At 53.9% G+C, this 26,151-nt stretch overlaps 1 protein-coding gene across 3 annotated transcripts; it reads left to right on the forward strand.

Annotated features, from left to right (window-relative positions):
• The first annotated feature begins 115 nt into the window (after positions 1–115).
• shc1 (SHC (Src homology 2 domain containing) transforming protein 1) lies at positions 116–25,996 on the forward strand. 3 transcript variants are annotated; one of them, XM_015336705.2, is made up of 14 exons: positions 116–444; positions 5,479–5,526; positions 14,825–14,989; positions 15,256–15,326; positions 17,560–17,623; positions 17,912–18,031; positions 18,241–18,294; positions 18,525–18,576; positions 19,211–19,337; positions 19,484–19,643; positions 20,503–20,560; positions 20,642–20,770; positions 20,906–21,135; positions 21,871–25,996. In XM_015336705.2, exons 2-14 carry the CDS (start codon positions 5,515–5,517, stop codon positions 21,997–21,999), a joined length of 1,371 nt encoding a protein of 456 aa, XP_015192191.1. In that variant the 5' UTR covers positions 116–444; positions 5,479–5,514; the 3' UTR covers positions 22,000–25,996. The 3 variants fall into 3 exon arrangements, with proteins under 3 accessions (XP_015192191.1, XP_015192192.1, XP_006641847.2); XM_015336706.2 differs by lacking the exon at positions 5,479–5,526 and having other exon boundaries at positions 117–444; XM_006641784.3 differs by lacking the exons at positions 116–444; positions 5,479–5,526 and having other exon boundaries at positions 8,645–14,989.
• The last annotated feature ends 155 nt before the right edge of the window (positions 25,997–26,151 follow it).

The raw sequence follows: 26,151 nt of genomic DNA on the forward strand, positions 1-26,151 counted from the left end.
GGTCTCCCCCTCCACACACGTGGTCGCGGCGCGCGTTCGTGCGTGCGTGCTGCCGGGAGCGCGCGTAGTAGCCAGGTGCCGCGTGACGTCACAGAGTTCCTGTTGTCCCGGAAGTGGGATTTTTTTTTATTTTTTATTTTTGGCGGATAAGGAGGAGGGGGGAGAAAGAAAGAGAGAGAGACATAGACTGACACGGAGGAAAAGGGAAGGAGAACTCGAAAGAGAGCGAGTGAGAGAGTGAGTGAGAGAGAGGGGGAGAAAAAAAGTTTTCAAGTTTCGTTACGCGTGGCGATGACCGCCGTGAGCTGAGGAAGAGGGAGATAAAAACCAGACCGAAGCCGAAGAAGTTTGTCTGGAGGGGAGAAAGCGTCCCGGTCCGGCTGGAAAGGGAGGAAAAGGGACTCAAACACGTCGAGGAGACGGAGAGACCGTGACTGAGAGCTGGTGAGTTCGCCCCGGTGTGACGTACGAGACTTTTCTTTTGCCCTAACGGCGTACTTTTACTTATTTTTCTTTTTATAATAAACAAAACAAGGAGTCGGACTCGACCCGGAGAGGCTGGGGTCGGTCCGGTCCGGTCCGGTCCGGTCCGGTGAGGGAATGGGGGCTGTTGCTGGGGTCGCTCTCGGTCGGGGAAGCGTTGCCCTTTAATCGGACACAGTAACCCGCCCGGACCGCGTCGCTGATCCCGATCCCGATACCGCCGGCGGTCGGAGCAGCCCTCCTGTACCCCTCCTGTACCCCGAAAAGCAGGTCACACTCCCGAGCAGCGCACAGGCGTGTTACCTGGCGCCGGCCGAGGTCTCCGCGGGGGTCGGGTAGGGGCTCTTGGCGAAGCCCAGTCAGGGAGCAGGTCCGACCTGCAGTAACAGTAGCCGGGGCAGTAGGGGGGGGCTGTAGAGCCACAGGGGCAGTAGAGACAGAGGGCTGTATGGGGGGCAGTAGAGGCAGAGGGCTGTAGGGGAGCGGGGGGCAGTAGAGGCAGAGGGCTGTAGAGGGGGCAGTAGAGGCAGAGGGCTGTAGGGGAGCGGTGGGGCAGTAGAGGCAGAGGGGGCAGTAGAGGCAGAGGGCTGTAGGGGAGCGGGGGGCAGTAGAGGCAGAGGGGGCAGTAGAGGCAGAGGGCTGTAGGGGAGCGGGGGGCAGTAGAGGCAGAGGGCTGTAGAGGGGGTAGTAGAGGCAGAGGGCTGTAGGGGCAGAGGGGGCAGTAGAGGCAGAGGGCTGTAGGGGAGCGGTGGGGCAGTAGAGGCAGAGAGCTGCGGGGTGGGGGGTGTAGGGGGGCACAGGGGCAGTAGAGGCAGAGGGCTGTAGAGGGGGGGCCGAGGCAGTAGAGGCCGCGGGGACAGGACCTGCAGTGCCTGCTGCCTCTCCTCCCAGCGGCAGGAGCAGCTGGCCTCTGCTCTCTGCTCCGGCCGTGTTATCGGCGCTGCAGATGGGCCTGTGGTTGCGGTTTGCCGGTCTGTCATCGCTGAGGGGCTCCTGGGGACTTTCCTGTTGAGAGAGGGGCGGCCTGCTGCATGCTGCCGAAGCCCAGACTGGCGGGGCGTGCGGCTCAGCGCCGGGCCTGACCGGACCGGGCCCCGGATCGGAGATCCTCCACGCGCTCGAGCTCGAGCCCAGCAGGACCCCTTGTGCAACGCGGGGCCTTGAGCAAGGGGGTTTGGCTAGTGCTGCTTCCGAGGCCAGGCGGCTCGGCCCAGGGGAGCGCTCTGTTTGACGGGCCAAGTCGGGTTCGTCACCGAGAGATCGGCGCCCGCGTGGCGCGGGGAGGGCAGGCTCGGTGGAGCCCGGCTCGCGGGTCCCTGGCGCTGCTGGGTCGCCTGTCTGTTTCAGGTACTGTGGGTCCAGGCGGGCCTGCAGGACTGCTGACGTGTCTCCAGGAAGCTTTAGTAATCATGACTCCCATCCTGCCTTGTGGTTGTATAGCTCTCAAAGTGCTTCACTACCGGGAGGGGACCCACAGCAGCCCCACTGAAGCACAGCCTCACTGGGGGACACACAGCAGCCCCACTGAAGCACAGCCTCACTGGGGGACACACAGCAGCCCCACTGAAGCACAGCCTCACTGGGGGACACACAGCAGCCCCACTGCACACAGATCAGGGGCAGCAGAGAGACACTGCAGGACCGGAGGAATCACGAGGAACGTGAGGAAGGACAGACTGTTCAGAGTGGATTTTAGCCTGGACACCAGTATTAACACCCCACTCCTACTGACAGTGTCCTGGGGTCTGTAGTGACCAGTAGTCAGGACACCAGGGTCAGCACCCCACTCTTACTGACAGTGTCCTGGGGTCTGTAGTGACCAGTAGTCAGGACACCAGGGTCCACACCCCACTCTTACTGACAGTGTCCTGGGGTCTGTAGTGACCAGTAGTCAGGACACCAGGGTCAACACCCCACTCTTACTGACAGTAGAGTGCTCCTCTCCGGCGTGGCGAGGCTGCAGTTTGAGAAAGGGCCGGATGAGATCAACGGGCTGCTAGCTCTCCAGTGAAGCAGCTCAACAGCTTGCCCTCGCTGGTGATCTCTCTAGTGGGCTGGTGCTGCAATGTGCTGTTTTGTGGTGGGGTGGTATATTAGCACCTCTGAAAGCAGCGTCGGGTGCTTTTAGTAATGACAGCAGTGACAGTGCCTAGGAAGTGCTCTCCTGGATCCTGTACAGGCCCCTGTCTGCATCAGGAAGAGTTAATATTTACCTTGGAGGAGGTGGGCTACGTAAGCGTCTGCCATCAGCTTCATTATTCATTAGCCAGAACCACTGAACCGGGTCCTGAGCCCGGACCCAGAAAAGAAGAGGCCGGTCTTTCTCCAGGAATTCTGTGGGGAAGAGGGAGGGAGGGAAGGAGGAGTTCCCACTGTCCGTGTCTGTGGTTGATAATTCTGGATCTGGTGCAGGTTTACAGGTCTGAGCTGTATGGGTCTCTTGCAGCCTCTCTGCGATGAGACAGAACGAAACCAAAGGCAAATTTAGAGGATTATTAACTGTTTTAATCCTTTAATCCCTCACCTGGGAACAGAACGCACCCTGAGTTCCTACAGAAGCTTGGTGATAAGGGGGGGTGGGTGGGAATTCCTCGATCAGGAACTGACTGGAACAAACCCAGAGTGCGAGGAGTGACCTCACCCTGCCCTAGCCTGACCGCCAACACCAGGGCGATCAATCAAGGGGTACAGAGAGAGGGGGGGCAGTAGAGAGGAGAGGGCAGAGGGCGAGGCAGCACGGAGAGAAAGGGAGGCAGGCGGAGGGCGAGGGAGAAGAGGAGAGGAGACTGTGTCTTTATTGGAGCGGGTGCCAGACGTGAGAGGTGAACGTTTTTAATTTTGTGGGGGTGCTGTGGACTGAGTGCTCCCAGCCTCTTCCTTTTCTCCCCCCGGAATCCGAGGCCGAGGGCCCCTGAGCTGGAGACACGGAGGGGGAGCAGCCTCTGTCCTTCGGGCTCGCGGCCAGGGGCCCGGCTGCCACGCCCCCACCCACACCCCCACGTGCTTTCCACGGCTTCCGGACAAACGGGAGAAAGAGGAGGAAGGAAGGAAAGGAGAGGGAAAATAAAACTGGGGTGGCAGCAGAAAGGAACAATCCAGGGCCTTTTCCGGCCGGTTCTTAGGATTTGGCATCCGTGAGATTAGGGGAAGTCTGGTCCTCGAGGTTTGAATTTTCTCTAAAATATTCTCTAAATCACTTCATGTCGCCAAAGCTTGCTTAATCGGCTGTAATTACGAGCTTTCCAAGTCTGTAGGGCTTGCTAGCTGAAGGGTTCATACGTAAACCTGCTGGACAGGAGCTCTGCAGGATGGGGGGACAGAGGCCCCAAATCTGTAGTCTGAAGGGGGTGACCACGCTGGTCCTGGAGAGCCCCGGCCCCCCCGATCTCCCACATCACCCCTTAAAATCAGCAGAGCACTGAAGGCAGGGAGCACGTGAGTTGAGATGAGTTTATTTTTAATTGGCTCAATTAATGATAAGTGATAGGAATGATAGAAATGCTAGATGTTGGCCCTTGCAAAGTCCGTTTGTGTTTTCTAAATAGGCCAGAGCAATTTAAAAAAAAATGACAGAATCAGTCACTTTGCTTGGAGAAGTAACCCAGAGGAGCCCACGTATGCAAAGCAGGTCACATGTAGCATGCAGCTGCTGTCGTCCCCCACCACCTCTGGAGATGCTGATCAGATCTGTTTTGGCTGTGTGCGCTTAGTGTGTGATGCACCCTGTCTGTCATGACCAGCAAGGACAGAGGCCTGTCTTGTCTCGCTTTGCCTCAGCCTGTTTGCTAATAGATTTTCTTAGCAAACAGGCTGTCTGTTCTGGTCTGTCATGCCCTGTACAGATAGAGGCATGTCTGTCTCACCTTTCCGGCGGGGGCTGGACTGTTCTGCCTGTGAGCCTGCAGTGCAGTGTGTGGTCAGTGCAGACAGAGGCCTGTCTGTCTCGATGATTAAGCTGTGGCAGTCATGCACTGTCTCCGTTATGCTCAGTGCGGACAGAGGCCTGTCCCAGCCTGCTTGCTGAGATAAACCGACATGTTCTGCCTGTGAGCCTGCTATGCATTATGTGTTCAGAGCAGGCAGAAGCCTGTGTCTCTCAGAGATCGGGCTGGTGTAGGTCGGGCCTGTCTCTCTCAGTGAGCACAGGCTGGCGTAGGGCTGGCCCGTCTCTCTCAGTGAGCACAGGCTGGCGTAGGGCTGGCCCGTCTCTCTCAGTGAGCACAGGCTGGTGTAGGGCTGGCCCGTCTCCCTCAGTGAGCACAGTCACTCTCTGCAGGGCAATTCCACACATACCTCCCCCTTGCCTGGACATGCCTGATGACAGGCACTGCTCAAGCACATGTGACTTTCTCTTTAGTTTTCCTTGTGTTCTTCTGTGTACCTGTCGGTCTACGTGAGTCAACAGAGTAGAGTCTGATCTGCCCGTTTTCAGTGCTGGAAATTTTCAGCAGCCCCTGAACACACCTGCAGGCTCTGTTTGTCCCTCAGCCTCTCGCCTGTCCCAGTGAGAGATCTGTTTGTCCCTCAGCCTCTCGCCTGTCCCAGGGAGAGATATACCGTCCCTCAGCTTGTTCCTTTTTTTCTATTTTGGAGAAATCTGATCCCGGCCACAGGGATTGTGATGGCCCAGAGGTCACCTGTCCATCGCAGTTACCGTGGACAGCGGTGTCCAGTCCTGGTTCCTGGATGGGGCTGGTGCGTCTGTGGGCTCTTCTCGGTCCCTCTAACGCGGTATCGCCTGAGGCTGTTGAACTGGTCTCATTAGGCCAGCGAGGGGCTGATGGGGCTGGTTCAGAGCGGGGCTGGGAGAAGACCCTCCAGCACCGCGATGGGAGACGCCGGGTCTGCAGCGCTCGGCTTCTCCGTCTTGCTGGATTCGCGTGGCCGCCTCCCCCCCCCCCCCCCCCCGGACCCAGCCAGTCGCCGATCAACCGGGACGGGGCGCGGCGCGGTGTCCCGGTCTGACGGCGCTGTGGTTGTTTTTGGTGGCCGCAGGTCTCGGCTGCCAGGGCCTGGGGACGGCGCGGCCGGATGGACTATGTGGTAAGAGCTCTGGTGCACCTGGTGGAGGTCGGGCACGGGCTGAAGGTGGAGGGGTGCTGTCCGCTGTGGGGGTGGTGGAGCCCGTCGTCTCTCTGAGCTCTTCTGTCCCTCTGTTCACTTACGCCAGGGGTCTCGGGCTCGGCTCCTGGAGGGCTGGATCTCTGCTCCCGCCAGGGGGGGCCAGTTAGAGATCTGGGGTCGCAGCTGATCTCTCAAAACGTTCGCTTCCTTAAGGGCACAGTCACCTGTGGAGCGTCTCGGGACTAACAATTATTCGACTAATAGCTGGAACAGCAGCCAGGAGACCCTGGACCTCCAGGATCTGGGTTTGAGACCCGGCGATTACCCAGGGCCGTGCCGTGTTGAGACGGATGGCACAACCCAAAGCACAACGGGGAGCAGGCACCAACACAGCAGTGTATAGCTGTAGCCCAGGGCTCCTTCAAGTCCACTCCGGCTGGGTTTGTAGGTCCTCTTAGGTCGTCCACAGCTGCTGATTTCTTTAAGTGGGTGGGAGGGGGGAGCAGTTAAATGGGATGGATTAGGCCTTAAGAAGGCTCATTTAGACCACTCTGCGTGCTGGTGGTCAGTTGCTGTTGTCTTGTGGCCGACAGCCTGGCGTGGTGGTCTGAGGCTCTGGACACCTGGCCGTAGGGTCAAGTCGGCTGTCGTTCCCTCAAGCAAAGGTCCAGCACCCAGAAGTGGCTCTCGATTTATCTCTCTACAGACGTCATTGCCATTCTGTGTGAAAGCATCTGAAGAACGAGCCATCTTATTTTGAGGATTTAGGAGGCATTTTGGACTGTTGCCCTTAAGGAGTGAATTGGGGATTCCTTGGAGAGCTGTCTGTTGTCATGGGGTTACCGGCTCCAGAGACCTTGGAATGGCAGCCGTTAATTTAGTGAAATGTGGCCATAAGGGTATATTATATGTTGACAAGTGACAGGTTCCTCTTTCACATACAGGCCCGTGGATGACGTTGACTTCCACGTGGATGGGAATGAGCTTCATTAATTCGGTAGTCCAGTACTATTCAACCTGCGGCCCCTCCAGTCCGCTCCATCTCCATTTCACAGCTTAGCTGCTGCCAGCCCCTCGGTTATGCAGGATCGATATCGGAATGAAAGAGCCGGTTATGTCGAAGTCGTGGAGCGGAGCGAATTGGAGGGTTAGGTAGCCCTGGCCAAGTCGTTGTCGTTGTAGAAAAATGTCCTGTGTGGAAAATAATTGTTATTCATCTACTCCGATGGAAGCAAAGAGACCAGGCCCTCCAGGAACTGAGCCCTATTGTAAATGCTAGTTTGCAGAGAAAATTAATTCTCTTTTCTCTTGAACTAAACTTCTCCTGCACTACTTCATCTGCCTCAGGTGAGGGATTTTGTGAATCGGCAGTACTACGCACTCCTGTACTATGTTAGTATAGTCATTCCCAGCTCCTCGGTTTTTAGTTTGATTCCTTTGCGCACATTTATGCTTTATGTCCCTGGCTTCTCCGTAGAACATACCAAAGCAGTGTGTGCTTGTCTGCTCCTAACATTGCGTACTAACACTCCTGCTGCTGCTCCTACTGCACCTTGTACTAATCAGAACAGCAATCAGGGTGCGGAAAATGTGATTTGGAATATGTTCACCCCTTGAGAAATGCCTGATTGCAGCTGGTTTCCAAGCACTTCAGCAGCCGCTGAATGATTCAGAACTGAATCCAGCTTCTGAAAGGCTCCCTGTCCCGTGTGCGTCGCTGCGCAGGGCCTGACGTGGGCGAGCACGGATGCCTGAAAGTGTCGTGACCCCTCATTAACAAGGCAGGAAGTTCCTCCTCCCCACCCTGGCCCCCATAAATTGAGGGGTCTCCAAACCCCAGCAGGGCACCTTGAATCTTCTGTTTTTTTTTTTTTTTACAGCTTCTCAAGCTATAAAAACAGCTTTTTTATTTAGACTTCCCAAGTTATTCTTCAGTTAAGCAAGAAATGTGTTCAGCTAAGGAAGCTGGGTGTAAGGGTCTTCAAATTTGAGCTACAAAGGGTCCCTAGATCACTTAGCACAGCACCTGCTGAACTGATCGCCACTGAAACTCTCCGGGGCTGCAGAAGTGGGTGGCGTAGTTATTTATAAACCCTACTGGACGGGAGCTGTCCGTGGCCAGGGCTGGAGACCCCTGCTGCAGACGATCAGGACCCTGACCGGACAGACTCCCGATAGGAGTGCAAGCCGAGTTTCCGAGGATCATGTCCGTGGAGCAGCGAGGGGCAGAAACCCGTCAGGAAGGAGGACTTTGGACTCGGGAGAGAAGGAGGGGCGCTTGGTCTGTGTCTCGCTGGCACTCCCTGTCTAGGGCCAGCCCGTCGTCTGCCTGATTTCCTTTGCTCTCTGCCCCGCACTTCGCCCATTGCTGTATATACGATACCCCCCCCCTCTCTCTCAGTGCAGTGTTAATGTACTGGAGTGTCCAGTCAGTCAGTGTGTCTGTATGAACCCCTCTCTCTCAGTGCAGTGTTAATGTACTGGAGTGTCCAGTCAGTGTGTCTGTATGAACCCCTCTCTCAGTGCAGTGTTAATGTACTGGAGTGTCCAGTCAGTCAGTGTGTCAGTATGAACCCCTCTCTCTCAGTGCAGTGTTCATGTACTGGAGTGTCCAGTCAGTGTGTCTGTATGAACCCCTCTCTCAGTGCAGTGTTAATGTACTGGAGTGTCCAGTCAGTCAGTGTGTCAGTATGAACCCCTCTCTCTCAGTGCAGTGTTCATGTACTGGAGTGTCCAGTCAGTGTGTCTGTATTAACCCCTCTCTCTCTCAGTGCAGTGTTCATGTACTGGAGTGTCCAGTCAGTCAGTGTGTCTGTATGAACCCCTCTCTCTCTCAGTGCAGTGTTAATGTACTGGAGTGTCCAGTCAGTGTGTCTGTATGAACCCCTCTCTCTCAGTGCAGTGTTAATGTACTGGAGTGTCCAGTCAGTGTGTCTGTATGAACCCCTCTCTCTCTCAGTGCAGTGTTAATGTACTGGAGTGTCCAGTCAGTGTGTCTGTATGAACCCCTCTCTCTCAGTGCAGTGTTAATGTACTGGAGTGTCCAGTCAGTGTGTCTGTATGAACCCCTCTCTCTCAGTGCAGTGTTCATGTACTGGAGTGTCCAGTCAGTGTGTCTGTATGAACCCCTCTCTCTCAGTGCAGTGTTAATGTACTGGAGTGTCCAGTCAGTGTGTCTGTATTAACCCCTCTCTCTCAGTGCAGTGTTAATGTACTGGAGTGTCCAGTCAGTCAGTGTGTCTGTATGAACCCCTCTCTCTCAGTGCAGTGTTAATGTACTGGAGTGTCCAGTCAGTGTGTCTGTATGAACCCCTCTCTCTCAGTGCAGTGTTAATGTACTGGAGTGTCCAGTCAGTCAGTGTGTCTGTATGAACCCCTCTCTCTCAGTGCAGTGTTAATGTACTGGAGTGTCCAGTCAGTGTGTCTGTATGAACCCCTCTCTCTCAGTGCAGTGTTAATGTACTGGAGTGTCCAGTCAGTGTGTGTGTATTAACCCCTCTGTCTCAGTGCAGTGTTAATGTACTGGAGTGTCCAGTCAGTCAGTGTGTCTGTATTAACCCCTCTCTCACTCTCTGCCAGGCAGGAGTGGGCAGTCATTTTATGTGCATTAGACCCTCTCAGGGCTCTCGAACGGCTCGCTGTTAATGTAGGAAGTGCTGTGTGCAGCTGGTCAGCCAGTCAATGTCTGTTTATTACCCCTCCCATCTGGGACAGAGTGGAAGTGTAGTCAGGTTACAGGGGAGGAGTGGATGGCGATGGGGGTGGGGCGAGCTCGCTGTGTTTCCCTGTCTCTTTTCAAACACGTGCTCCCTCCCTCCCTCCTTCCTGTGTGTGTCTGTGCACGCCTGTGCTTTCAAGACGGGCAGCGGGGAGAGAGAGAGAGGGAGCGTCTGTGTCCCTGTGTGTGTGTGCGCGTGCCTCTCCGAGAGGACACGCCTCCAGGACGGCGAGGAGGAGACCGAGGGGGAGAGACCTGCTCCTCACCGGAGACAGAAGGACTCGTTTCTATAAGGAGCAGTTTCCATCTCCGTGCCCGGCTCGCGTTTGCTGTTTGCTCGTCTCCTTTTTTTTTCCCACCTCCGTTGACGGCTTTGTGCTCTGCCAGCATCGATCTGGCCGGCTGAGCCTGGCTGTGCTGAAGAGAAGAGGGGGTGGGGGTGCATTGGGGGGGGGGAGGCCCCAAAAACCAGGGAGCAGGGGGGAAAAACTGCATATAGACGCCCGGGGAAATCGAGGGCCCGGTGATGTAGCATCAAGAGCTGGAGCCGGGTGGAAAAGAGGAGGTGGAAGGTTTGTCCGGCTGCCCTGTTATCCGTTCTGACTTCAGGAAGAGGATAAAAGGAATAAAGGGGGAAGGAGTTCGGAAGTGCGGGAAAAGGAATCTTGCCTTGTGTCTCCTCCGCCTGTTTTTCCTCACGGCCGGCTTCCAGGAGGAAGCCCGCTTTGGAAGCAACTCCAGGAGTTTTCACGGGAGCTCACGTTTTCCTGGACGGAAGGGGAGGATACTGGGATTTGCTCCCTGTCCGCACCTGCCAGCGGACGAGAAGGAGAGAAGACGGAAGAAAGGGGAATAAAAGAAAAACCGTGGATTGCCAGTCGGAATTTGAAAGGAAAATTTAATCTGCAGCTAAACTGAGAATCTCCCATCTGCTTGAGCAGGCCAGGGGGTGAAAACTGTGAGAGAGCTGCACTCCATCAGCGTGCTGGGAATTTTGCAAAGTTTTTTTTGGTAGCAATGGTGTTGAAGGAGTTGTTGGATGTAGTATCCATAATGTTCATTGTGATTGAGCATTATGGATCCTTAATGTTGTGAATCTGTGATTGCTGTTCTACTAGCTGTTATTTCCCGATTAACATTACTGGGATTTGTGGGAATGGCTTCTCCTCTGCTCCTAGGGGTTTGAATCCCACTGTTTGTTTCGTGTCCGCAGCTGTCCTGTTCTGGAAAATCCGGAAGGAGCTGGTTTTTAATGGCACAGGCCCGGCCGCATATCCTGACAGTGATCAGCCGTGTCATTAATATTAATTAGCTGTAATGTTGCCTGTTGTAAAAAGGCGCAGCGGTGTGGAGCCCATGTCTGCCTATGGATCTGCCACTGTTGGCCTGGAAGTAGCCAGGTTGTGCTGACCGGCTCTAGGTGTTCCGGCTGTAACCTGACCCTCACGGTCGCAGTAGAGAGGCTGTAGGCCCCTCTCTCTCTCGCTGCGAATGCACGGGTAGGTTGTGCCGTTCCTAAAACGGGACCCCTCGAGAGCCGCTCCGGCGTGCTGGCGAGTTGGACTGCCGTCGGGTAGCCCTGTACGGTGCTGGATTGCATGGTGACGCCCCACGCGGGTCTCTCTGGAGAGTGACAGGGGCGCAGACCCACAAGGGCAAGAGCGTTCGACGGTACCATCCGCTGGCCAAGGAAAGCTGTCCGCGGTGACGGCATGGGGTTATATAGCGCCTTGCAGCGCTAAAGCACTTCCCTAACAAGCCAGCTCCCCTGTGAGCTGTCGAAATTTCTGTTTTCAGTAGTGTCCCTGCCCTGCGTTGGTCCTGCCCTCCTGATAACATTGAATTGCGGCTTGTTCCCCTCTCGTCTCGGATCTTGCAGTTCTCTGACTGGCGTTTGCTGGAAGGACCTTTTTTTCCTGCTCCAGGGGAGGTGAAAACATTTCTTGTGAACTCCGGTGTGTCGAAATGGCCATCGCTGACTCACAGTGAAGCCCACCTTCTTAGGCATTTGCGCTGAGTCATGGCAGGCTGTCGCTCATATCGGGATTGCTAGTGTCTGATCATATTCCCAGATGAGTCAATACCTCTCCTATTACTTCAGGTGGTTTGTTTTGTTTCTCCACACTCGCTACTGCAAGTCACACCAAAACTTTTCTGACAAAAGGCAAATTTCCAAACTGGGAACGTTCTCAACAGAGGGGAATGTGAGTTTCAGTACAGGGGAAGTTCATAAAAACTCCCTTCTTGGCACGAATCTGAGCTCCACCTGATAAAAAAAAAAATGCTGTGATAATACAGTTATAATAAAGAAAGTTCACGTACTCAGTCAAAGTTATTTTCTACAACTATTCTCTCTGTGTGCTCCTGAAACGTACAACATTAAATTTTCTGTGCATAGGTGTCTGATACATGACGGAGGTTCAGAATATTGTAGATATCGGGGTCACCTTTGCTCAAGAGTAAAGGCAGCAAGCTGTCTCGGGAGAAGACAGCAGCAGGGCCATTCTACACAGTATAGGGGCACAAGCATCAGCACTGGAGTTCAGCGAAGGGATCAGAAAATAATTTGCATGCTTTTAGACTTTTGTCATCTGTCTTTCTGATCAATTTTAACTGTCATATGAATTGTGATGGAACACTTATGAATTAACAAGGTGGAATAGCCAAATTGGGGGTACTGTTACCGGGGTTCAGATCGGGAATTAACCTGATCTTGGGGCCTTCTTTATTAGTCGGGTTCATCTGGAAGCTGTAGAGGTGCCGGTTCTGGACCTCAGGTTAGAGCTGGGATTAAGGTATAACCCAGACACTGGGGGTTTGTCATCTGGATCAGTTTCTAGTGGAGCGTTCTTTATTGCGGTTCAGCAGCGAACAGTACTGGGGTTCGGTATTCTGGTGTCGGATTCTGTTTCCTGGATAATATTTTGCAGCGGAGAGCTTGTTTTTGGTGCCTGAGGCTGTTCGTGAAGCCTGTTCACATCGGGGTGCACTGGGCTCCAAAGGTGCTATAATTTGGGGGGGGAGCTGACGACAGGAGCTGCTGGAGTTGGAGTGGTGGAGCTGCAGGCAGGGTTTTTGGGGTACGGTCCTTGAAATTGGGATCTGTGTTTTTAGGGGCTTTTTGCGTAGGACTCTTGTCAGGGCTGCAAAGCAGAGGAAGGGTGGAGCCAGCAGGAAACAGCAGCAGCTACTGTCTGCCCCTCTGTCCACCTTGTCTGTTAGTTCATCTATCCTACTTTCCAGGAGTGGGACCCCGAGGGAGCAGAGAGACCATAAAAATAGGGAGAGAGAGGAGACGGGAAAGGGGGGTGAGGAGGACGAACATAAAGGATGCGGACCAGAAGGATTGACGGGGAAGAGAAAGAGAGGCTTGGATTTAGATTTAACTCTCGGACAGTTCTGTCTTAAATCGGCTTTTGGAAACCCCGCGAGTTCTCATGTCCGACCAAGATCAGCTTCGTTTTTTTTGCTGTTGCCACCACACCAGTGTCTCAGTTTTGCAAGGGCAAAGGCCTTGGTATGCCAGAGTAGCAGGAGCACGTATTGGGCCACAAGGATAAGATCTGTAGCTCCGGAGAGCACAAGACAGACACTCTCAGCTGGGTCTGGGATTCGAGCGCAGGGCCAGTTCGGAGCTCCCAGCCATCGCGGTGTTGAGTATGGCTCCGATGTCATGCAGCGGAAGCTCGTCACGGCACCAATCCTAGACTCTGAAATCCCAGCCGGGTTCCAGCGTTCCATTCATTTCTTTCGACGGGAGTTGGAAATCTTTGGAATCCGTGTTGCCATTAGGGCTTCGTGCGTCCCCACCATGACGGTGCCATTCCAGGCTTGCAGGCGTGCCAGAACGGGCACAGGTTTTCAAACACTGACGCGTTTGTAGCGACTGCAGGTCACTACGTGGGGAGGGTTGGTCCGTCTAGCTGTTGGTCTTGTCAGTCTGTTCCTGAATCGGCTCGCCAGCCACTCTCTTTCCCCTTTCCCTTTTGATCCACGCGTCTTTCCATCCCGCTGTCTGTGGAACCCCCCCTCCCCCCGGAGCGCGCATCTGTCCGCGCACGTGTCCCTCCGTTCGTGTGCTTTACCTGACCCGACGGCACCTCACCTCCAGCCCTTCGGAATAAAGACATTTCGGATTAAAAACAGTATCCGTATCCAGTAAGGCCTTGGGCAGAGGTGTGCTTTTGCATTGAGAGAGGGAAACGGGGACAGAGTCTGCAACCCCCACCCCCCCTCGCCCCAGCCCAGCGCAGATATCGACAGGGCCGCTGCCTCGGCTGGGACTTCATTAAGGCCTCGGGCTGCAGCTCCGCGGCTCCTCTTAAAAACCCCTCATCTGCTGCTAATAGCCTTTTTATTGAGACGCTGTCGGGGAAGAGCACTCTGCTCTTAACTGGGGCTAATTATAATCTCTCTCTCGCTCGCAGAGGCACGCACTCAGACCAGTAAAATAAGAGAGAGGCTCGCTGTCCTGTGCGTTTCGAGGGTGGGGCAGGGGTCGGGCTGGAATCGCTGCACGGTTTCTGACAGTGCAGACTTGTTTTGAGCTCTCGGCTGAGGGATGTTCGTTGACTAGCTCAGGGTGACCTGTTGTCTGATCTGTGTGCAGGGGAGAAGGGGCATAGCCCAGTTTGAGGAGGGCTTGAACCAGGAACCTCTGAGTTTTAAAAGCCCTGGGTCTTGACCACCGGACCAGCTGTCCTCCTGGTGTGACAGCCCTGTGCCTTGACCACTGGACCAGCTGTCCTCCTGGTGTGACAGCCCTGTGCCTTGACCACTGGACCAGCTGTCCTCCTGGTGTGACAGCCCTGTGCCTTGACCACTGGACCAGCTGTCCTCCTGGTAGTCTGACTGAACTTCTGAGACCCCTTTTTTTCAGAGCCGACACAACACAAGCAAAAACTCCTGTTAGCGCACTGTGGCTATTGGCATTACTTAAGGTGCGCTGACTTATTCCTGCTCTTTGGCTCACGGAAGACCGTGCTATGTTGTAATTTCTGTTTTCACCTCGCTCTGAGTTAGAGGCGGCTATGAAGAAATCGAGCAGATGGTAAAGAGACTAAAACTGGTTGAAAAAAAATGAACCGAAAAGACTAGACTGGCTTCCTTGGAATTAAAAAGAGACTTTTAGCTTTTTTTCGAAAATGTCGAAGTGTTTGTGAAAGGAGGCCGGAAAGAAAGGAGAGAGACATGGACATCGTGCCAAAGACGAAGTACAGCCACTTCCGCAACGAGTCCGTCAGTTCTCCGGACGAGTCCAATTCTCCGTCCTCTCTGCCTCCCTCTGAGCCGCCCACCCCGCCTGGGATGCCTCCCTCTGTATCTTCCAGCTCCCTGGCGCCCATGCTGCCACCCCCCTCCCCCCTCCCCGTGGAGAACAGCCCCACCACCCTCTGCTCCTTCTTCCCCAGGATGGGGGCTCTCCGCCTGGGCGGGTCGGCCACTCCGCTCCCAGGCCTCAAGGCAACCTCCTCTGCCCCCCCCTTTGGGGGCCTCTCGGAGCCCGCGGCCGACGCCCTGCTCCCCCTAACCGCCCTCTCCTCTCCCCCGCCCTCGCAGGACATGAGCCGGCTCGGGGGGGCGTCCAGGCGAGCGCGCGTGGAGGGCGGGCAGCTGGGGGGGGACGAATGGACCCGGCACGGCTCCTTCGTCAACAAGCCCACCCGGGGGTGGCTGCACTCGGACAGCGTGGTCAGCACCACGGGGGTCTCCTACACCGTCAGGGTAAGTGGCCGCCGGGTCAGCGGGCCGGTTGCGAGCTGGGTACGCGAGTCGATCGTTAATCCCAGGAACTCCTCCAGCTCTTTCTGGACGGAAACCTGGCTTCAGCCGTGCGATTGGGCTGCTTGTTCCAGACCCCCGCCAGCCTTTGTGTATTTATTTTTAAATAAATGCAGATTTTCCCACCCTCTCTTCTTGCTCTATGCTGAAGTGGTGATTTTGAGGTCGGTGTCTAAATGTCTTTCCATTCTTTTCTCTCTCTCTCTCAGTATATGGGCTGTGTGGAGGTCCTCCAGTCAATGAGAGCTCTGGACTTCAATACTCGTACTCAGGTCACACGGTGAGGCCACCTTTGTGTTTTTCTTTTGCTCTTCGGTTTGTACCACACTTATCTGTGTACCTGTTCCTCACCCCATCCTTGGTGTCTGTGCCCGACTGCCTGTGCTGCTTGCCCGGTCCATCTCTGTCTCGGCACTCCTCGCCCTGTCCTGTCCATCCCTGTCTCTGTGCTCCTTGCCCTGTCTCAGCCTGTGCACCTCACTCTGGAAAGACCAGACGGAGAGAGGGATAGAGAGATGGAGAGAGGGATAGAGAGCAGGGGAAGAGCTGGTGAAAGATGGAGGAGAGAAACAAGCAGCGAGAGATAAAAGAGAAGGGTGAGTGAGAGAGGAAGGGAGATGACAGATCTAGAGAGAAACTAGCTGCAGGAAATGACCCAGCCTCCCAGGGGAGAGCTGAGGCTGGGACTGAAGGCACGAAATCGGAACAGCACCCTCTCCTCCCTGTGGGAGCTTGTTGATCTTGTTGACCTCTTACTGCACCACGTGCCTCTTGCGTGCGCAGTGCACCTGAGCTCCTGTGCACGTCCTGGCCCTCGCTCTTGTGAAAGAGCTCGCTCATCTCGATTCCCAGCAGCCGCAATGGGAAGTGGGTCAGTAAACCTCAGGGGGCATTGCTGACACGTGTGCAGCTTCACAGAACGACACTTCCTGAGGTTTTTAATAAATAATGACTTGAGCTCGTTTCAGACTCTGAGCCAGGTTATCTCTCTCTCTCTCGTCTCGGCGTGCTGTAGCAGTGATCTGCTAGATCTGTTCTGTGGTTTCTGTGTTACAGTCACTGTGCTGCTTTGCTTCTGAGAATTGAATTGACCTGTTACCGCGCCACATCCACTCCCCGTTTTGTTCAGCCGTTTTCACGGTCAAGTCTCTCTTCTCTCTCGCTCATCGCTTTCTGTCCCGCTGTCTCTTTGCTGATTTAGTTTTTTTTTTCCTTCTGTCTGACCCTTGGTCACCTCCCTTCCTCTCTGCCATTTTTCTCTCTCCATCTCTCCCTCTTCCCTCACAAATCCCGGCAGCTTTATTGACAACTTATTATTGTTACCAAGGCAGTAGCAATTAACAAAACATTAACACTTATAACAGAAAGATAATATTTGAGAGTCTCAATCTCTGTTCCTCAGGCTGGGACAGGAGATCACACCCTGGATTATTATTATTGAGAGACAGGCTCACTGTCTGTTCCTCAGGCTGGGACAGGAGATCACACACTGGATTATTATTATTGAGAGACAGGCTCACTGTCTGTTCCTCAGGCTGGGACAGGAGATCACACCCTGGATTATTATTATTGAGAGACAGGCTCACTATTCCTCAGGCTGGGACAGGAGATCACACACTGTATTATTATTATTGAGAGACAGGCTCTCTGTTCCTCAGGCTGGGACAGGAGATCACACACTGTATTATTATTATTGAGAGGCAGGCTCACTGTTCCTCAGGCTGGGACAGGAGATCACACACTGTATTATTATTATTGAGAGACAGGCTCACTGTCTGTTCCTCAGGCTGGGACAGGAGATCACACACTGTATTATTATTATTGAGAGACAGGCTCACTGTCTGTTCCTCAGGCTGGGACAGGAGATCACATACTGGGCTGCAGCTCTGTTGAGAGCTATATCTTATCAATGTATCTGTTGAGTTATCTCACTCCTATCTCTGATCGCTGTCATCTCTTATTTCTTTCTGGCTCTTCTGTTTGTTTCCTGCTCTGTCTGAGAGATGGATGGGTGAGTGTGTGTGTGTGAGGCCAGTCTCACCCTGCTCTCCATCGCTGTGTGTGTGTGGTCACCCTGCTCACCATCGTGCTGTGTGTGTCTGTGTCTGGTCACCCTGCTCTCCATCGTGCTGTGTGTGTCTGTGTCTGGTCACCCTGCTCTCCATCGTGGTCTGTGTCTGTGTCTGTCCCCCTCCCTTCCTTCCTGATTCACACTCTCACATGGGATCCTCCCTCTTTCTTACTTTATTCCTGGTGCCTGATAATGCACTGTGTGTGTGTGGGAGGGGTGTTGTGTGATAGTGCATTGTGTGTGGGTGATTTGTTCTTGTGTGGTGTACTGCTACAGTGTGTGCATGCATTGTGCAATCCAGCTTTGTTTGGGGGGGGGTGTATTGTGTAACAGATAGTGTGTGTCTAGACACTACCGCAGTACTGGGTGTTCATTGTGTGACTGCACTATTTCTTAACTGTGGGTGTAAGTCAGTGTAACAGGGTGCATGTGTGTGTTGCAGGGAAGCCATATCCGTGGTATGTGAAGCAGTTCCTGGTGCCAAAGGAGCCCAGCGCAGGAGAAAGGTACCAAATAAATTCTGGACAGCTGACTTTAATGCACATTATGACCTCTGACCCCAGACTCCATCTACTGTAACTGTAACATGCAGCTGTGACCTATGAGTCCAGTGTCTGCCCTTTGTGTCTGTGACCTCTGACCCTAGCGTGCAACCCCTGTAAACTGCACACTGTCAGGCTGAGTTCCTCTTCTCTTGCCCTCCAGCCAGACACCTTTACCTTCTTGTTTGTGTCAGGATGGAAGAAGGGGAACGTCTTTCGTTGTTGCCAAAAAAACGTAACTCTCTCTTGCAGCCCTCCTCTCGCTGTCTGTCCTCTATCCTGGGGAAGAGCAACCTGCAGTTCGCGGGCATGACCATCAACCTCACCGTCTCCACCAGCAGCCTCAACCTGCTGGCCGCTGACTGCAAACAGGTGAGGGAGGGGGGAGAGGAGGTGGAGGGAGGGAAGAAAACAGGGACACTTTAAGGGGCGCAGAAATCCAGATTTGTTTGTTCTTGTTGTGTTGGTCAAGTTATTGTACAAATGTTTTTGATTGGGCAAACACGTCTCGTATTTACCCTCTTCCTTTCTCCCTTCTCCCCCCTGCGCGCCCTCTCTCCCCTTCTCTCCCTGTCTTACAGATTATCGCCAATCATCACATGCAGTCCATCTCATTCGCCTCCGGAGGAGACCCAGTGAGTCACTCCCCTGCCCGCCTCTCTCTCGGTGCATCTCTCATCCCTCGCTCCTCCTCTCCTCCCCTCTCTCCATTTCTCCCTTGTTAGGGGTGTTGATTTTTAATGTTTTTCTTTTGTCCTGATTTAATGAGAGATTTATTTTTCTCCGTTTCACTCTCTCTGTCTCTCCCTGTCTTTCTCACTCATTCTGTTGTTCCTCTCTCTCCCTCTCTCTGCCCCCTCAACAGGACACGGCGGAGTACGTCGCGTATGTAGCCAAAGATCCCGTCAATCAGAGAGGTACGTCCCCTACGGGCATCAGGATGTCCCCCACCCACCACCGCCACCACCCTGCCAACTCCTCCCTCCTTTCCTGTTATAATAAACACCCCTCCACCAGTCCCTGTATTCTAAAACGCATCTCTCTCCTTTCCTCAGTTACAATGAACGACCCCCCCATTCTCAAACACACCTCCTCCTTTTTTCCTGTTATGAGGAACACCCCCCTCTCTCTGTTATAATAAACGCCCCTCCATCAGTCCCTCTATTCTAAAACACAAGCCACACCCCTCCCTCCTTTCCTCTCTTATAACAAACTGCCTTCCCTTTATTATGAAACACACCCCTCCATCAGCGATTTATTAACCCTTCTCTCTGTTGTAATAAACCCCACCATTATTCCCTATATTATAAACACCCCTCGTTCCCTGGATTATAATAAAAACCCAGGAGGGGTTTAATGTATAATAAACATATCTGTTCTTTATAAACACCCCTCTCTCGTTAATATAATAAATACCTCTGTACAGTTAAAACCCTTCATTCCCTCTATGATAATAAACACCGCTCTGCCTTGATGAAGCCCCTCTGTCCTCCCAGCTTTACTGAACAGGATCTCCTCGATCTGTCAACTCACTCATCCTTCTGCCCTCAGCCTGCCACATCCTGGAGTGCTCGGAGGGGCTGGCTCAGGACGTGATCAGCACGATCGGACAGGCCTTCGAGCTGCGCTTCAAACAGTACCTGAAGAACCCCCCCAAACTGGTCACGCCACACGACAGGTCTGTGTCTCCCGGGACGCCCCCCTGCGGGGTCCGTCTGTGTCTGTGCGCCGGACTGCGGCGACCTTGTCCGCATCCTGTGTGATCTCGTGCCCGCCGGTGCGTGGGGGTGGGGGTGGCTAAGCCTGTGCCCGTTCTCCCTGCAGGATGGCCCCCTTCGATGGCTCAGCGTGGGAGGAAGAGGAGGAGGAGGCGGCGGCCCCCCCAGATGTGCCGTACTACAACAACTTCCCTGGGAAGCAGCCGCCCCCGGGAGGGCTGGTGGACATGAGGACTCGAGTGGGTCCGAGCACAGGGGCCACACTGGTGAGAGAGGCTGTTCATGTCACTGTCACCCCCACAGGAGCAGTGCTGCCCCTATTGTAACTGGACTGTTCTACTGGACTGGGACTGTAGCTCCTATTGTAACTGGACTGTTCTACTGGACTGGGACTGGAGCTCCTGTTGTAACAGACTGTTTTACTGGACTGGGACTGTAGCTCCTATTGTAACAGGACTGTTCTACTGGACTGGGACTGTAGCTCCTATTGTAACTGGACTGTTCTACTGGACCGGGACTGTAGCTCCTATTGTAACAGACTGTCCTACTGGACTGGGACTGTAGCTCCTATTGTAACTGGACTGTTCTACTGGACTAGGACTATAGCTCCTATTGTAACTGGGCTGTACTACTGGACTGGGACTGTAGCTCCTATTGTAACAGGACTGTCCTACTGGACTGGGACTGTAGCTCCTATTGTAACAGGACTGTCCTACTGGACTGGGACTGTAGCTCCTATTGTAACAGGGCTGTTCTACTGGACTGGGACTGGAGCTCCTATTGTAACAGGGCTGTTCTACTGGACTGGGACTGGAGCTCCTATTGTAACAGGACTGTTCTACTGGACTGGGACTGTAGCTCCTATTGTAACTGGGCTGTTCTACTGCACTGGGACTGGAGCTCCTATTGTAACAGGACTGTTCTACTGCACTGGGACTGTAGCTCCTGTTGTAACAGGGCTGTTCTACTGGACTGGGACTGTAGCTCCTATTGTAACAGGACTGTTCTACTGGACTGGGACTGTAGCCAATATTGTAACTGGGCTGTTCTACTGTGCTATTACTGCTTATTTGCAAAGCTGAGAAGGAACTGTCAGTCAGGCTCTGTAATACTTTGTCTCTGCAGCCCTTTGGACAGACTGGACAGACAGATGGACACAAACAGCCGTTGCCACCCCTGCCAGGTGCGTCGTCTCCGTTCCGCTCCCCCTCGAGCGCCGCCCGTTCTTCCGGAGCGCGCATCCACCTCTCCCTCTCTCTTCCAGTGGGCGTGAAGGACGGGGGGCGCCCTGACCTCTTTGACGACCCTTCCTACGTCAACGTGGACAAGCCCCGCGCTCCGGCCGCGGCGGCGGCGGCCAACGGGAACGCCCACAGGGACGCCTTTGACATGAGTGAGTCCGCTCGGCCGCGCCAACGCCATCGCTCGACCCTGCCCCCCTCCGCCTCTGCTCCGCCGTGTGTGTCTCCCTTCTCCCCGGCCCGCGGCCTGTGAAAGCGCGCTCCAGTCCGCCCCCTCTCTCCTGCAGAGCCCTTCGAGGACGCCCTGCGCAACCCGGCGGCGCCCTCTGTGGCCGAGCAGCTGCGCTGCGAGGTGTGGTTCCACGGGAGCCTGAGCCGGCGGGAGGCGGAGCGCCTGCTGCGCGCCGACGGGGACTTCCTGGTGCGGGAGAGCACCACCACCCCCGGGCAGTACGTCCTCACGGGGCTGCAGGCTGGGCACCCCAAGCACCTGCTGCTGGTGGACCCCGAGGGCGTGGTGAGTGAGAGCGCCGGCCTGCGCACACAACCCGGTACCTCGTGGCTGGGCTGGGCTGGGCTGGACATGCACACAGGACAGAGGGAGGTCCCGGTCCAGGCTCAGCCTAAAAGAGGTTCTGGCCAAATTCTCCTCCCTGGCCTTCACCAGTCATGACCTCCTAATAACCCCCCTCTCTGAACTGGCTTCATCACTCTGCTCTCCCCACTGAGAGCTGGTGTGTGGGGAGCGGACTGGTGCATCATCCAGGTGGGGCTGCACACTGGTGGTGGTGGAAGGGATCCCCATTACCTGTATAGAGCTTTGACTGGAGTGTCCAGAAAAGCGCTATATATTTATAAGGAATTATTATTATTATTTTTATGTGGCTCTGCCAGTAAAGACATAACGGGTAGATTATATTATAACCCTACAGTCCAGAGATCGCTGGTCCGGTCTAGGCCGGGTCACACTGTAACCCTACAGTCCAGAGATCGCTGGTCCAGTCTGGGTCACACTGTAACCCTACAGTCCAGAGATCGCTGATCCAGTCTGGGTCGGGTCACACTGTAACCCTACAGTCCAGAGATCACCGGTCCAGTCTGGGCCGGGTCACACTGTAACCCTACAGTCCAGAGATCGCTGGTCCAGTCTGGGCCGGGTCACACTGTAACCCTACAGTCCAGAGATCGCCGGTCCAGTCTGGGCCGGGTCACACTGTAGCCCTACAGTGTAGTTCTGTCTCTCCATCCTCAGGTGCGCACCAAGGACCACCGGTTCGAGAGCGTCAGCCACCTGATCAGCTATCACATGGACAATCGCCTGCCCATCGTGTCGGCGGGGAGCGAGGTGTGCCTTCAGCAGCCCGTGGAGCGTCGGCCTTAAGCGCCCGAGGGAGTCAACGTGGGTCGCTGCACAGAAGCCAAAAATTCTCCCCGTCTCCTCCTGCCTGCCTTGTGCTGGGGGTCCACGTCGCCTTAAAGAAACTCGTTATCACGAAATCAGCCCCAAAACACTACTGCTTCCCAGAAAAGAACCTTAAACACCAAAGCCATTGAGACCCCAAAAATGGGCACTCCTGCTATCCCCTTTCCACCCTGATCCCTTGTATTCACACAGCAGGTAGGAGGGGGTTCAAAACACTCCAGAGCACATCCCAGGGGCATTCAAGAGACCCCACCGTGCATTTCGGCAGTAAAATGAACCCCAGTCCCCACTTCCTGCTGGGGTAGGTGTCAGCTCAGTGACGGAGGGGATGACCGCCCTAAGAGCAGTTTGGGGTACTTTGTAAAAAAAGTGCAGCTACAGCCAGCGCAGGAACTATTCCGTTCCAAAGTGCTCCTCCGGTCCCAGCATGTCCCACACCAGCCCGCGTCTCTGGACTTGCCTTAGTCCTTGGACACCCCAACAGAGCCTTACTGAAACAATTTGGGGTTCATAGACCCCCCCCCCCCACCCTCTGCTCGGTGAATTCCCAGGGCGTGTCTCAGCGGAATGAGCTCTGCGCTATGTGGACTGTATGAATTAAGCGAAGAGGGCACTCCAGGTTTCCTCCTGCCCTCCCGTGGGGTGTGTACCCCCTCGCTTTATAGGGGTGCAGTAATGGGGCACGCGCCCAGCGGCGTGAAGGTTTGAGATCTCCATCAGTAACCCTGGGACACCGCAGCTTCTGCACATCCTTGGAAACGCCGGACGCAAAACCTCCTCGTGCTCCTGGAAACCTGGGAGGAGTGAGGGCGTCGGAATGCAGGCTCGGCTGAAGCAGGAAACATTCTGGAGTGAATGTGTTGGAAATCATCCAGGGGGTGTTATCCGGGGATAATAAATATTGGGGGGGGGGGGGGAAGAGGGTGCTACAGCACAGTATCTGCACCCCTCTCGGTTTGTCTTCAGGTTCCAGCTCCACCGGCAAGCGTATCCCTGCCAGGCCAGAGGGTCAGGATACAATCCCTCCTACCCAGCAGTCTTCCCACAGACATCGTATCGGAGCCGTGTGTGTTCAAAATAAAATACACAGCTGCACTGGGATTAAAGATTCAGGGATCATCCCCCCCTGTCAAGCGGGTCACTGGGCAGCCCCCAGTGAATCCTCAATCATCCATATCGGCAACCCCAAGAGGAGAATTTCTGGGGGGTCCACAGCACCTTAGGGAGCGGTGTCTATACCCAAAGACACGGATTCTTGCCAAGCCGCCCTGTCCGTGACGAAGCAGAGGATTGTGAGCCCTCAGGACAGCTCCATAATTATTCCAACCTGGGGCAGAAACGGAGAGACTCATTCTGCGCGCTGGCCTCCCATACAGCCCGTAGAACTCGCCGCACCTTCTGAGCACAGCTGGGTAGCAGCCCTCCGGATGAGGACTGTGGAAGGGATGGGTGGAGGAATTGGAGGGCGTGTTCGGTACTCGATCCTGTCTTTGTTAGGAGGGGTTGGGGAGGTTTATTAGTGAGATTCTTCCTGGGAAGGGGATGGTCTGTCTTTTGAGAGCCATGTCAGTGACGGGAAGAAATGGGATTGTGAGGTGGCAGGGTCTTCGGTGAGGTTGACAGCTCAACAAAGGTGCTGCACTGTGCCAGTAGTCCTAGTGCATTCTGGGAATTGCGGTTTATTGGTTGTTTTTTTCCTGTCCCTATCCTGATCGGTTTTCCCCTGGCCTCTCCCGCCATGGAACCTTACCATGAATCTGGGTGTTCCCTTATGGATTCATCTGTCGGAACATCCTGCAGTGGCTTTGGCTTGGCTCCAGACTGTGGCTGCCTCTTCAGCCCGTGATTTGGACTTTTGCCATCTCTCCCTTAATGGACCTACGCCACCCATAAGCTTTTGGTTGGGCTGATGGGAGCTGTAGTCCACTCCAGCTCTGGGAATCAAGTCTTTGAAGTGGTCTAAAACTAACTTATCTGAAGGACACCTTCTCATGAGAGATGTAGGTGGTCTGTGGGTCAGTCGTGTATGGTGGGGGCCACATGACGCTTGTGGAAGAGAAAGCCTTACACTGCCTGGCTTCTGAGCAATCAGTCAAAGAAAACCACAGGAAAACCCATCAATCAAGACAATCAGTAATTAAAATAATCATGAACAATCCTTTATAAACCCTTGTGCAAACACATATCGTAGGGAGATATGCATAGAGTATAATATAAATGATACAGTTTCAGTTTTGTGGTGTACATGCAGTTTCTTAGAAACTGAGAGGAGAGAGGGATGACAGAAACCACGGGACTTGACTCCTCTTCTCAGATTTTGAATTTTTCTTTTCTCTTAATGTGCCTTTTGGGCCAGTAATTTTTTATGGCCCAACCCACCTCATATGCAAATTATTTTAACTTTAACAAAATATATATACAAGATCTAGACAAATGTTACAGCATTGGGGGAGCTTCTTTTTAATGGCTATTGAGGTGCTGGGGGAGTGCCAGGAGGAAAAGGGGGAGGAGTCTGGAACACAGCTGGTGGCTCTTGGCCAATCATGCTGCTCTGTCCCACAGCTGGAGCCACCTCCCACTTCCTGTGTGGGCGGAACTTGATTGGCGATGCTCAAAACAGCCTTTACAACAAAGAACAGTTTTAGCACCAGACACACTAGGTCCAGTCCTCAGTCTGGTTCACCAGTTTACTCAAACTTAATCCAGCAGCCCCTGCATCTTTTCCAAATGATCAATCCCGATCCGTTGCATTATGCTCCCACTCTCCCATCCCTCAATAGCAGGTTTCTTGGCAGTCGTGCTGTGTGCAGAGTTGAACGTGTGTGATTTTTTTAGAATATTGTCAGCTGTGTTATGAAAAAGCGGGGACTGCTTCAGTCGCAACAGACTGGGAGGTGGGCAGCGCCCAGCTGCGGGGCTGGGTGATGGGATTGAAGATAGATACTTTATTGATCCCGTGAGGGAAATTGCAGTGCAACAGCAGCTTAACACAGACAACACAGGAACAGTGTTACTAATGATACAATAATAATAATACAGTACAATCAGTACAGTGAGAAGTGCACTATGAAGAGTTACTCACGGTCCAGAACACACAAAGAACAGAACAGCATACAAAGAAGTTGTCAAAAGTCAAAGGGAGGGGGAAGGGCACTGGGGGAGTGACCAGAAGTATGTGACCACGAGCTCCTCGGCCTCCGTTGTCCCGGCTCGCCTCTCGAGTGGCCTCTGCGGCCCTCAGCGGCCCCTGCAGGCTTCCCTTGAGATCCGGGAGCCAAAATGTGAGTTTGGAAAAATCTTTTTTTGATTGTGTTTATTTTTTCAGTTATAAAGTCCCTAAAGCAGCACAGCCAGCTGGGTCTTTCCGAAGATCAGCACGGACGTTTGGGCGTTATGCGTAGTAGTAATACTCCGACGGTTTGGGCAGTTCCTGTGTCTGTCCGAGTCTGGACAAAGTGAGACACTGAACTGGTGGCAGAGGGGTTTGTTTGTGTGCTAATGTTAGATTTTGTCCTATCCTGCACAGGCACAATATCAGGGCATTTAGGGGGGGTCCTCCAGGCAGTATTTGGGCAGCCCCTGAGAGAGTGAGCGAGGATCATTCCACCTTCGAACCCGGCCCCCTCGTTCCCAGTCCTCGACACTCTCCCTCATCTCCGGCCATTGCTTATGTTTCAGAGAACCTGCGCACAGAGGCAGTCTCCTCTCTCCTGTTCCTCTGCGTCTCTCTTTGCACCTGTACGATAAATCCTGCTTGTTTCAGATTATCTGTATTATTGTTATAAACCAAAGCTCAGTCACTGAGGTTTTTTTTGTACACTTTCTGTTAATGTTGGGGGATAAAACGTTTACATCTATATCTATATATATATTATATATATATGCATTATACATGTCTTTTACCTTTATTGGTGGATTTGGTTTGAAATATAATTTCTTGTATTTCCTGCTTTGATCACTGTCTCAAGGTGTGGTATGTTGATTCTGTGCCTGTGTGGTTAAGAACTGACTGCTGGGGCCAGGCCAGGGAGACAGGTGGGTAAGGGTCAGTAGAGCTGGGTTAAGGGAGACAGGTGGGTTAAGGGAGAGAGCTGGGTAAGGGTTAAGAGA

Source organism: Lepisosteus oculatus, chromosome 27 (assembly GCF_040954835.1).
Source record: "Lepisosteus oculatus isolate fLepOcu1 chromosome 27, fLepOcu1.hap2, whole genome shotgun sequence".
Lineage (NCBI taxonomy): Eukaryota > Metazoa > Chordata > Actinopteri > Semionotiformes > Lepisosteidae > Lepisosteus > Lepisosteus oculatus.